We start from the raw sequence: 12,454 nt of genomic DNA, 5'->3' as shown, positions 1-12,454 counted from the left end.
GGGGGACTAGTTGGGGGGATTGGGGGGCTGTTGGGGGGTGTGGGTGCACATTGTTCGGGGTTTTTGGACACTTTGGAGAGCACTGGCCCCGAAATAACACAAGTGATAACGAGAGACCCGAGGGGAGCCAGCGATTGAGGCCAGCTGGGAAGTAGAGCGTTTCGCGCGACTGCAGCGACACTCGGGGGTCTGGGGGGAATCAATGGTAGGGGGCGGGGAGGAGCGTGTGGGGAGGTTTAGGGGTCTATGCTGGCGAGGGTTGGAGAGGAGTCGAAATGTCTTTTAACTGTATTAAAGAGATTACATCAATTTTTTAGTTAGAATAACACGACTGGACGAGGGCCCGAGAAAGCTGAAATAATTCAGCGAAACGTCGCTTCTTCTGACAATTTAATCAATTTTATTCTCCCACATCCCCTCATTCCTTCACTTTTTTTCGATGCTCTGGAGACGGTGGAGACCATCAATTGTCTTTCAACATTTTTCGCAGAATTTATTCCTCAGTTATGCAGTACGAAAATTATTGATGAATGCAGAGACATTTTCGGGGATATCTCAGAAATAAATGGATATTTCGGGAAATGTCAGAAGACATTTTTTGTGGAGAATTTAATTTCCAGGAGAAAAAGTGATTTGGGATTTTTTGGTAGACTCAACGGTTGCTGAGATATTCGCGAAATAAACTCGATTTTTTTCTTTCACTCCGGAAGACGAGGGCTGGAGGGAAGAAGCGCGATTGGATTTTCGAGCCGAGGGTTCCCGAGGCCTTCCGGAGGCTCTCGATTCATCGTTGCGCTAATTCCTTCGGAGTTATTCCCTGGAGTGTCTCTCCCTTCGGCTCCCACGTATTATAACCTTGTTACCCCCACAATTTCTGTGTCAACTTTAGTCGAGCCATTTCCATTGATTTGTTCCTTTATTTTATTCGTTCGTTTTCCTTGTGTTGAAGTCGACATGGCGAAGAACCAAGTGACGAGTTGGACAGGTAAAAAATTTAATCGTCAACTCGAGGATCGTTGACTGATGAAAAAATTAAATCCCGACATTTCGATGAATTTTGTTTATTTATTGTTGCCCGCAGAGGCGAGGGACCAACTGCGGACCTGGAGGGAGAATTCTGACCGAAAGAGTCGGGAAATCGTCGCTCTCTGGGACTCCGTGCTGATGAGCAAAGTGGAGAACCTCGGGAACGAGAGTAATTACAAAATATTCAGACGAATATTCTTTTTGGAGTTCTTCAAACGCCGATATCTCGAGATCGGCAGGGTCAAATCGATCGATTTCCTTTCCCATTTTCGAGGGCTCTTTTCGAGCTTCAAAATGAGACGTGACTCGTCCAAATCGCATCATTTGATCGGGAGATATCGAAGATTGAAGAGAATCCATTTTTAATCGAATCGTAATTCATTGATCTTTTGTTTATTTATCTTCTGCACTGGGTCAGTCGTGTTGTGCATTAATATGGCGACATTCCACGTCGTCAGCATGACCCTCACCGATAATTGGAATATGCAGAAAAAAATATGAAACGTAAACATTTTAATTTGAGATGTGAGTTAGCAAATCAAGGGGGAATGAATCCTGAATTCCAATGTCTTTTTTATTATTTAGAGTATTTGAGGAATATTGGTGACTATTTCACGAAAAATAGGAGTTTCCAACAATTTCCCAGGCTGCAATTCTATTATGAATGATAATCAAGTCAATTATTGAGGACAAATGATAATTATTCATTCATTTATTTTCAAAAATTGGAATTGCACGAATTTTCTTCCCCTCTGAATCAAATGGGAAATAGTCTTGCCACTACTTAATGCAGTGGTCGAATGGTCACAAAAATTAAAATAAATTGTTGGAAAAATATTGAGTTGTTCTTGAGATAAGGATTTTCCATCTTTTAATTTGTTTTCCTAGAGTACCTCGTGCTGGAGCAGGTTTGTGTGGCTGCCCTGGACTGCTATCGCCTCCCCCTCGCGGAGTACTGCATTAAAATCCTGATGAGAGACTTCCCAGGGAGCCTCAGAGTGCACAAGTACCACGCGATGCACTTGGAAGCTTTGGAAATGTAGGTTTCACGACGAAAAGCTTTCATTTTCTCGATCATCATGGATATTTTTCGGAATATCTCTTAATCCATGAGGTCTAGAGAAAAATAACAGAGAACCTTTTTTGTAGCCCTGGAAATTCCCCACATAAAAGTTCTTCTGTAATTTTTCTCTAAACCTTCTAGTTTCAAAGATATTTGCAAAATCATTTTCGGGAAATTCTCTGAATCGTGATTTTTGTTTTTTACCAAAAATGTTGACTTTCTCGTTTGAATTGGGGATTCCCTCAGGTACACAGAAGCCCAGGAGGTTCTGGACTCCATAGTGAAGCGTGATGAGACAAACGCAGCCCCCAGGAAGAGGAAGGTTGCCATTCTAAAGGCAAGAGGGAAAACAGCTGAAGCCATCAAGGAGCTCACTGATTATCTCAAGATGTGAGTGAATATTTCCCACGAAAAATCAGGCGTTAACGATAATCACTCGATGATTGACTTGTTCAGGTTCATGAGTGATCAAGAAGCCTGGCACGAGCTCTGTGACCTCTACCTGCAGGAGCAGGAGTACTCGAAGGCTGCATTCTGCATGGAGGAGCTGATCCTCCACAATCCCCACAGCCACTTGATTTTCCAGAGATACGCAGAGATCAAGTATTCGCATGGGGGATTCGAGAACATGGAAATTGCTAAATCCTACTTCGCTCAAGCTGCCAAGCTGAATCCCAACAATATACGAGCACTTTATGGATTATTATTGGTAATTATTTTAAATAGAAATAAATTATTCATAATTTTTAATTAATTGGGCTGAAATTTCCATTTTCCACTGATTTTTAAATTTCAAACGATGAAATTCCTTGGAATTTCAGCCAAAATTTACCATTAAAATGATAATTTTCTTTTTATTACCATCAGACTGCTAACAACATCGCCTCATCCCCAAAATGTCCAGCCTCAAAGAAACGAGAGGCCACAAAAACGAGTGAATGGGCATCAGCACAGATAGAGAAGCAGTACAAAGCGAAATCAGCTGATGAAAATAGTTTAAAAAATGTCGAGGGTCTGCTCAGCCAACTGCAACTCGATGCCTGAGATGCCACCCTAGTCTAGCCTCAATTTGTATCTTTTTAAAAATCCAAACGATAAATTCATCAATAGTTAGTGATTTGTATATTTGTTCAAATAATTGTAATATATGTGTAAATGCCATATTCACGTGCATCACTGGTTATGCACGAATATCTCGACGAGGAAATTGAAATGTTCCTCTCTGGAATAATGTATCAAAGAGAATCAATAGTGAAGTGATCCATAAATTAGTTCAGAATCAATTTCACTCGGATTATTTCGTGAATATCTCAGAATCTGTTGAGTTCAGAGAGAAACGACATTCCCCTCTAGACTCACCAGTTCCCGAGACATTCTCCAACTTCTTCACAACTTTGTTACGAAAAATTAGATAATTGACGTCATTTTAAATGCTTGGGAAGACAACTGTCGTCACATTCCTGAAAAGTAAATTATCACGATATTTTAATAGAAGAGAAGAAAATGTATCCATTGTAGAAATGTCTACGATTATTTATTGAAATACGTTGATTATATTTCTAAGATAATTCGTTCATTCTGAAATGGAAAAAAAAATGTTGACTGTGTGACTTCGAGAGAAGTCGAAAAATCGTTGTAACTCACCCTGAGATAAGTTACAGAATGCAAGTGAAGTGAATTATGCAATTAAATGTTTGTTATCATCATGAAAACAGCTGGAGTCATCTCTCTGTGCTCTCACGAGACCTCCTCTCCCACTCTGCTTTGTTCTGGGCCCTCTCTGCTGCCTTTTTCATCCTTTTTTCCCTCCTGGACTCGTCCCTGAGGGCGAAGTACATCTCCCTGAAGTCGAGGATGTTCATTGTGCTGACTACGTCGTTCTCCTGGGGCTCACGAAGCTTTGTGTACGTCAATAATCTTCTCGATGCGTGATTACTCATTATCTGCTCGGAATTGGCTATCATTTTTAGGCAGGGGTGGGTGGGGAGCTGATCCTCACAGTAATATTCCCTAAAAAATATTTTTTAATTTTTTTTGTGCAATTTGTCACGTGAATTCGGTCGGAATAAATTTTAACTCTTGAATTGATTTAGATTTTTGCGAATACTTCGGAAAGCATTGGGTTTACAGGAAAATGTCAAATATACTTTTTGTAGGAAATTAAATTCTACAGGAAAAATGTCTTTTGTCGTTTTTCTCTACACCTCGTGGTTTCAGAGATACGAGTAAAATAAGAACTATTGTTATTGAAATTTTGTTTTTCCTGCACTTGAAATTGAGTTAATTGGGAGAACTTTTGGGAAATAATGATTTACCTATAGACTGGAAACCAACAGACTAATTTTCCATTGATCTCCAGATGCCTAGCAGCGAATTTCATGATGTCTTTGTACATGTGAGGTAAATTGTAGTCTATTTTCGATGGAATGTGAGCTGCTGCCTGGGTTTCGTCAATAGTAGGATTTGGTTTCGATGTTCCGATGCGTTCAGTGGCCTCTCTAACACCATACGGCGCTGTAAAAACGAGAGTTAATACTGCTGATTGATTTTTATTTGGAAATAATTATTCTGAAATTTAAAAAAAAATGAGAAAAAAAATGTTTTCTCGAAAAAAAAGGTTTAAAAATGTTTAAAAAATTGCTGAAAGTATAATTATTACGTACGATCTGTAATAATTGCGTTGACCCGCATGTCGGACCTCCAGAGGGGCTGGGAAAAATCGGAAACAACGACGTCTAGGTAATAAGCTTCTTTCCCATACTGTTTTACGTTTGCAGCAACACTCTCGTCACTGCTCCTCTTCTATTAATCAAAACCACGAATAAATAACTCAATTAATTAATTGAAACAATGTTAAATTATGTTAATAAATAATGAATGATGATTAATAAATAGTGAATGATCGATAAAAAAAATTGAGCAATTAAATGAATGAATTGGGCTTCATGTAAATACTTTCTGCGTTATCCTGGTGGGTCTCGTTCTGGCGTGAAGCATCATGAAGTCGATGTCAGTCCCCAGGATGTACCCGTCGAACAGTGCAGCAGCCACCAGCAGGGATCCAGTCCCCACGAAAGGATCCAACACGATATCCCCACTTTTAACTTGAGCCTGATTCGCCATGAGAAGGGATAACTGGGGATCCATCGACGTAGTCCCAATGAATTTTCTCGTCTTCAGGGATAATTTTTGGATTAACTCTCTCTGGCCTGTTGCAACCTGCAAGCAAAATTCAATTGAATGAATTCAAATTGTTTAAAATGTCGATATATTTCAAATTGAGTTCATTATTATTCAATTTAAATGGGAATGATGATGAATTTTCAGCGATAGGTCTGAAATTTCCAGAGATTTGTTTCTCTGGAAATCCCACTAGTGTTTTATAAAAAAATAATGAATAAGGAATTAATTATTGAAATTTAATTTACCAGTCTTCCAAAGAACAATTCCTCAGGGTTTTCGGTATGGGCATCAGGTTTCATCCCATAATACTCCATGTAATAGAAGCTGACGTCAGGGTTGTTGAGCCTGACTTGCCCCTCGATTTGAAGGTAATTGAACGACTGGAAATGAATTGCATTTTTTTTCAATCCAGTCGAGGAGTGTCTCCTTTTGTTATTTTTACCTCAATTTTTTCAATCTTCTCGCTCTGACTGATGTGTTTGCAGAACGTCTCGACGACGATCCTGAAGGTTCTGTCCTTCCTGGCGTGTTTATCCCACCTCTGCCTGGGAATTTTTCTCAATGCAGCATGCACTGAGGTAAAGTCTCTCTCCCTGACGTACAATTCTATGCAGTAACGCAGGGAAACTGCTCGACTCGCTATCGTCTGGATTGTCGATTCTTTCTGGCATTCGACGATCCAATAAGGCTGCAAAAAACATATGAAGATTAATTAAATTAATTAACTGGATTTTTCTGAAGAATTTGTTTCCAGTTTTCAAGGTTTTAACGACATTCTTTTAATTTAATTACTAATTACAGCAGAAAATCGATGAGTATTTCTGGAAATCACCTTAATCACTGAATAAATAGACTCACCTTATCATCAAACCTCTCGATGGCCTTGAAATCCTCGGAGGAAATTCCGAATAAACTCAGGATTGAGTCGATCTCCTGGAAAAATCACTCAATTGAAGTTTAAAAAATCTGGAAACCCTGAAAACAATTATTCCCAGGGTTTTTCGTACTCACAGCCCCTCGAAAGTCCACGTGTTCATGTGCAAACCACAGTAAATACATCCTAGAGGGCTCATTCATGATTTCTTCCTCGATTCGATCAAGTAATTCAGAAAATAAACAACAACAATTCAGCCTCATTCAACCGAAATTTATTTGTCAGCTGCACGTGGGCCTCCCCAACCGTCTGCTCACCAATCTCTATTTATTTCTCTGGTAGATGGAGCGTGAGGCGGATTCCAGGGGAGTTTCCTGCTGGGAACTGGTAAAAATCGTGGCGAATCCATCGCAGGCTTTTCTAATTCTGCAATTATCTCGATAACGAGTCGTTCTATTAAAAAAAATCATAAGACATTTTTTATAGATAATTTCATTTTCTACAAAAAAGGTTCTGTGATCTTTTCTCCTAAAACCACTCATTACCGAGATAATTTGACAATTAGAAAAATAATCACGAAATCCGACGATTTCGCATAAATTGGCAATTATCTCGGCGACGAGTGAGTTTACGAAAAAAAGTAATAAAACATTTTTTGTAGAGTATTAAATTCCCCACAAAAAAGTTATTTGAGGTTTTTCGATAGGGCGAACAGTTATCGAGATAATTGGACTCGAAGTTCACAGCTAACGATTTACATTTTATAGTCGTAATCATATGATTGCGGAATTATTGTTGACATAACCAAAATCAGATTGATCTTGTTCTATTTTTCTCTTCGTGAGTGACGTGCAGGTCCGAAATTAACTGTGAGTCCTCCTGATTACGTCGTTAATCCTTGGACGAAGGTTGAATGAATGGATAAGTGATTGTAATTGAATGAAATTGATTGAGAGAACAAACATGACAATATTGACGTGTGTCAGGGGCTGTTTGTTGATTCACTCGTTCTTTCTACTCGTTCTTTCCAGATTATTGTTGACAATGGGGTCGGGACGATAATTGGTTCGTTAATTACGAGAATTTCTGGGTGAAAATCAGGGGAAAATGGAGAAAATTGGGGAGAAAGGGAGGAGCTCTGGTGTTGTTGATGATGTAGTGACGTTTTTGGAGAAGGATTCCAGGGGTCTCCAGATATTCACGTATGGAGTCACTGGGATTGGGCTCATGACTGCTCTGTACAGGATAAGACCTGTGAGTCCAGTTTAAAAATTAATCAATTGATTTTAAATTAATAAGTCGATGAAAAATGATTGCATTCACGTAATTTTATGATTTCAGCTCGCCAAGTTCTCAAATCCAATGAGAGTTCCAGCCCACTTCATCAAGAAGCAGACAGTGCTTCGTGGGACAGCTGCAAGAATAGAGCCTGGCACAACATCACTGATTTTAGTCGATCATAAACCACTGGTCCCCCTCCCAAGACTTGGAAAGCCGAGATATTTACCGGTTAAAATAGCTGGAGTCGATGTTAACAGTCATGGTGAGCAGCCAAATTAATTCACCCCTTGATGACTCTTGAACTCTTTTTTTTCATTAAAAATTTAAACTCTAGAGTAAAATGAATAAAATGTTTTTTTAATATTTCGTCCTCTGAAATTTCAGGGGTCAGTTGGCTGTCGACAGTCGTCCAAGGTAATGCAGTAGAATTCATCCCAGTTCGAAAAACGAAAGACTTTTTAGATTGCACAGTAAAAATACCTCAGAAGGACCAGGTAAACATTAACTAAAAATAAAAATTAACAGTTAATTTTAATGAGGTAATTTTTCATATCAGTTGGCACAAACTTTTTTTGTTGGTAATTTAATTCTCTGCAAAGCCATTCTTCCATAATTTACCCCTAAAATCGCTCATTACGAAGATAATTACGAAATTAATAAGAAAAAGTGCTGAATTCTCCTGAGAAATAAATTTAAAAAATTATCCCTCGTTGAATAAAAATAATTCAGGAGCTCCTGGACGTTGGGAAAGAGCTGGTGAAGCTTGGCTTCGGCACAGTGGGTGAACTGTCCTCAATTCCGGAGGACAAGGTCTTGAAATCGTACAAAAAAGCTCTGGTGTCGGCTCAGAACTGGGCTAAATCGAAACGCAATGGCCAGTGGCACTTCCTCATCCCCCCGACCCTGTCCTGGCGCCTGAGGAATCTCCTCGAGGCCAAACTCCACCCGCGGACTTGACGAACAACGATCTTCCCACCGATACTGAGTTACTTAATGTTGAAGAAGAATTTTGTTGTTTCTACGGGGTTTCTGGCATTAACGAAGCTGAGAGCCTCCAATTTTCTCGATAATGCCGTTCGCCTGGTGCGAATTAGTCTCACTAAAATGAGTCTAATGTACTATTTAATTAGAAGAGATGAAGTGTCCAGATATTTTCGTAAAATTATGAAGAGGGATTGAATAAATTTATATAGAGATGAAACAGTTGCATTATTTTATTCATTATTATTGAATTTTTTTCCAGCAGCATATTAATTCCTAATGCTTCTTCAGGTTTCGAAAAATTCGAAGTCTTCCAGAGGTGTTCCCTCGTGGCCACCCATCTTTCTCGTGATTATTTTAGTAGCGCTATTTTATTTATTAATAAATTTTATTCACTTTGACAGAAATGCAATGTTGACAATTTTTATCGTTGCATTTCATTTATTTTATTAATTATAATTCTCTGAAATTTCGAGGAATTCTGTTATTGAAAATTCAATATTTCATGGACAAATCAGTGGAAACTGAAAATATTAGTTCAATTATTCCACGAAAAAAAACAGAAATCTGGAAAATTCAGTGTCATTTGGCACTAAATATTCGCGTTTTAATTGAAAATTCAAGTAAGTTGCGGAAATTAATTAATTTCCTTGATTTTTGAGAAAAATCTGAAATTTAATGGTTTTTCCCAATAAATTAAATCGCATTAACACGGGAGGACTCACTCTTCCGAAAATAATGACAGTTTTTATCGCAAAATAAAAATACTCCATCCATTAAAAAAAAAAAAACTGATTCTACGTAATTTTTCTTCAAGTTCACAAGATCAGAGAACACCGGGGCAAAAAGGGCTTTTGACTCTTTCCGAAATACCGGTGACTCATTAAATTGTCGCTGAAACCAGATAATTTTAATCGTTTCGATCGAGAAAGAAAAAAAATTCGAAACTTTGACTCTGATGGTAACGACGGCTTGAGTCAAGCTCGCGCGTGGCCCTCAAGATGGCGTCAGGCGTCCGCGCGGACTGCGCTACTCGGTCACTTCTCTCAGCAACAACTGTCACCAGTTGGACGCCAAGCACGTTTGCACTGCGAATAAAATGCGGAATAATCCGCTGGTGCTAAAAAACAATTCCCGAAATGCGAAAAAATCACTCCCGAAAGCCGTAGAGCGCGACAACAATCGATGAACAAACAAAACGCGAACGAAATTGTCCAGCGGCTGGGGGGTGTGTGTGCCGGAGGGAACGGCTCGCCGGTTCGCTCAGTCTACTGGAAGATTCCATTGTGAAAGGGTTCGAATGAGTTTTTGTTCTGTGAATTCAGTGTTTTCGTCCTGTTCCAACATCGTCAGCGGCGTTTGGCGGACATATCAAGGTACTTGAACACTTCTACTAACCGACAATAAAGAAATAACGGGAAATTAAACCGGGGGAGGGATTTTGTGGGCACAATTGAGGCGCAAGGTGACGGGGAGAAGCATACACCTCTGTCCTTCTCTCCACGGTTCAGCTGGGTTCGTCAGCTGATGAGAGTCACCTCCAGCCGACCGGTTTGATTTCCTTTGGCTGTTGTATATTTTTTTTATTTCTCATTTTTCGCTAATTATTGGAATTACGAGGTTTTCCTGGCATTGAAAAATCGAAAAAAATGCGAGGAGCGGGGCGAGGGGAATCGTTGGGCAAGTGTTCCACTTATTATTCATTTATTCGTTTGTTTATTTATTTGATGGATGAATGGAGAAAAGTGGAACACAAATTTTGCTCGGGGGAGAGGGGAATAATAGTGCAAGTGTCCCACTTTTCTTTGTTCAGTTATCTGGTTATTCAATAGATGAATGGGTCGGGATTTTTTCTGGGAATTGGGGGATGTATTCAGTTTTTGGAAAAGGTTATTCAATTTTGAATATTTGTCACTGCAGTAATGCCACTGTTGCGAGAAGGAAGTTTTAGATTTTTTTTCGAGTTTGAGTTTATTATTGATTAGGAGAATTTGTTAATGAATTGTTGACGTGGACGAATTGTCAGGAAACGTGAAAAATGGGAGAGTAGACAAAGAAATTGTAGGCAAAAATTATTCTCCCGAATTCTACAATTTGAGATCATTACTGAGTAATTTCCTTAATGATTTAAATGGGCTTATAATTAATTTTAAAAAAATTGAAAAAAATCAGGAATAGGCGGAGCGAAGTGGAAGGCTTTGTGATCCTTAAATCCTGATATTTTCATTTATAAACAAAGAATTTGGTAATTGGAGAAGATCACAAAATGTTCCATTTTGCCGCACCCTTTTCTTTTTGTCACAATATCATCGTCACTTGACTATTTAATAAAATTTACCATTATTATTTTACTTAATAAAATAATCCCAGTATCTTTTGTACAACAGAATTTACAGTCACTAAAACGTTTCAATATCAATATCGAAATTCTGAAAATTCGTCTGGGGGATTTAGAAAAAAAAAGATGAAAATATGAAAATTTTGCCTCATTCCATTGATCATGATTGATCCTATTCCTTCAAATCTCCATTTTTGCCGCATCTTTCTAAAAGTAGTTTCATCTCGAAATTATCCCCACCCTCAACAACTCGCGTGAGTCGCCTTTCACATGTACTGGGCACGATGCAGGAGGGAAGAGATCTTTTCTCCTTAATCTAACGTGTTATACTTCGGTATCTCTCGGCGTAAACCGTGGACCCCTCCTTCTCTTGCCATCGCCCAAGCAAAATAACACGGGAGTGTATAGGATAGGATATCCTTTATTGTTCGTGTGAAGCCGTCAGTAGGCCATAGTGGGCATGTGATTGTCCCGTGTGACTTCAGAACCGTTTGGGGTTAGCGAACCTGTATCAGAAATCGTCAAACAGCACAACCGTTTGCACTTTTCCTTACGTATGAGCGAGTCCACCAAATATCAGCACAAATTTTTACTGTTAGAATTTTTTCGAATTTTCTATAAAACCAAAGAATTTTCTGAACAGTTTTCCTGGAAAACAGAATTTTTTTTTCGAAAACTGGAGAATTTTTTTGAATTGTTTAGAAAACCCGAGAATTTCCTGGAATTTCCTGTATAAACAATCAATTTTCTCGAAGTTGCTATAAAACCCAAGAATATCCTCTGTAGAACTTGAAAAAATATTCTCGACAATTTGAGAATATCCTAGAATTTTACAGAAAGTCTGAGAATTTTCCAGAAAGCTCTAGAATTTTCTAGACGTTTCTACAGTGCATCCTAAACCATGAACTTATAGCCTAAAGTCAATTGAGGACCCCAAACCATGTAATAGTAAAATTGCCATTGAAATCCATTCAGTCGTTTTTGCGTGAATAAGGATCCCGTTGGGATTGCAATAATTAACCAACATTTTTCTAAAAGCGTCCAAATTTCCCAAAAAATCGCCCCTCAATCACCTCACCTTCAGACATCAAAATGAACCCTAAATTAATCATGCCTCCCACCCACCGAAGACAGTCGTAGTAAACTGTCATTTTGTTTCCCGAAATTTCAGAAGACGTTCACTGCAATAGTGGAAAGCAACAGACATGTACGAGGACCAAAAAAGTTCGTCAGGGAGTGGCGCCTCGACAAACTGCGATGAAGCAGAAATAGTTAATAGATTCTTGGCACCCTTGTGTGCACGGGATGAGACCGCGAGAAATATTGCCCTTGCTGCAGCTCGCACAATTGTCGAAGGATGGCTGGGTAGTATGTCAGGTCCGAATCAGTGGAGGGATGTGGGGGACACGGAAAATACGAGTGAAGAGCAGACAGGAAAGTTCAGAAGCCAGAACGGCAGGTGAGTTTTACCCTATTCCACATTCCTCTTTCCTCCAAAACTTTTCCGATGGTTTTACTGAGCCCAACCATCCAAACGAATGAATGAATGTTTTCTTCTGCTGAAAAAACATTCTTCCTGGGGTGGGGACGGGATTTAACGTCGACGTAAATGAAAGCCCTGAAACTTAATAACTTGAGAATAAGCAAACAAATGGCTCAAAATCCAGTGCCATTCTGTTGACCTCTGTGGGAGGTCTTTTGTCGATTG

General features: G+C 39.1%; 4 protein-coding genes across 6 annotated transcripts in view; 3 read left to right on the top strand and 1 right to left on the bottom strand.

Moving 5' to 3' along the window:
* The first annotated feature begins 764 nt into the window (after positions 1 to 764).
* Positions 765 to 3,801, top strand: LOC107036980 (ER membrane protein complex subunit 2). Its single transcript, XM_015255278.2, has 6 exons — positions 765 to 985; positions 1,082 to 1,195; positions 1,915 to 2,065; positions 2,336 to 2,479; positions 2,546 to 2,798; positions 2,957 to 3,801. Exons 1-6 carry the CDS (start codon positions 955 to 957, stop codon positions 3,131 to 3,133), a joined length of 870 nt encoding a protein of 289 aa, XP_015110764.1. The 5' UTR covers positions 765 to 954; the 3' UTR covers positions 3,134 to 3,801.
* Positions 3,608 to 6,447, bottom strand: LOC107036979 (tRNA (guanine(10)-N2)-methyltransferase homolog). The gene is made up of 8 exons (XM_015255277.1): positions 6,284 to 6,447; positions 6,131 to 6,205; positions 5,715 to 5,960; positions 5,518 to 5,652; positions 5,045 to 5,308; positions 4,753 to 4,891; positions 4,405 to 4,603; positions 3,608 to 4,099 (listed from the first exon to the last, which is right to left on the bottom strand). Exons 1-8 carry the CDS (start codon positions 6,407 to 6,409, stop codon positions 3,811 to 3,813), a joined length of 1,473 nt encoding a protein of 490 aa, XP_015110763.1. The 5' UTR covers positions 6,410 to 6,447; the 3' UTR covers positions 3,608 to 3,810.
* A 231-nt stretch (positions 6,448 to 6,678) lies between these two features.
* Positions 6,679 to 8,628, top strand: LOC107036981. Of its 3 annotated transcripts, none has more exons than XM_015255281.2 (5): positions 6,679 to 6,768; positions 7,178 to 7,400; positions 7,488 to 7,689; positions 7,812 to 7,921; positions 8,157 to 8,628. In XM_015255281.2, the coding sequence occupies exons 2-5, from the start codon at positions 7,254 to 7,256 to the stop codon at positions 8,382 to 8,384; spliced, it is 687 nt and encodes a 228-aa protein (XP_015110767.1). In that variant the 5' UTR covers positions 6,679 to 6,768; positions 7,178 to 7,253; the 3' UTR covers positions 8,385 to 8,628. The 3 variants fall into 3 exon arrangements, with proteins under 3 accessions (XP_015110767.1, XP_015110766.1, XP_015110765.1); XM_015255280.2 differs by lacking the exon at positions 6,679 to 6,768 and adding an exon at positions 6,894 to 7,077; XM_015255279.2 differs by lacking the exon at positions 6,679 to 6,768 and adding an exon at positions 6,895 to 7,015.
* Positions 8,629 to 9,699: 1,071 nt separating this feature from the next.
* The window catches only part of LOC107036972 (sestrin-3), a 100,473-nt gene continuing 97,718 nt past the window's right edge, over positions 9,700 to 12,454 (top strand). The window contains exons 1-2 of the mRNA XM_015255264.1: positions 9,700 to 9,784; positions 11,918 to 12,205. Of these exons, the coding sequence (XP_015110750.1) occupies positions 11,952 to 12,205 (254 nt within the window). The 5' untranslated portion in view covers positions 9,700 to 9,784; positions 11,918 to 11,951. The remainder of the gene's footprint in view (positions 9,785 to 11,917; positions 12,206 to 12,454) is intronic.

Source organism: Diachasma alloeum, unplaced genomic scaffold, assembly GCF_001412515.2.
Source record: "Diachasma alloeum isolate Michigan unplaced genomic scaffold, Dall2.0 Dall_scaffold_00212, whole genome shotgun sequence".
NCBI classification, from domain to species: domain Eukaryota; kingdom Metazoa; phylum Arthropoda; class Insecta; order Hymenoptera; family Braconidae; genus Diachasma; species Diachasma alloeum.
This window is presented reverse-complemented; position numbering and strand designations above follow the sequence as displayed.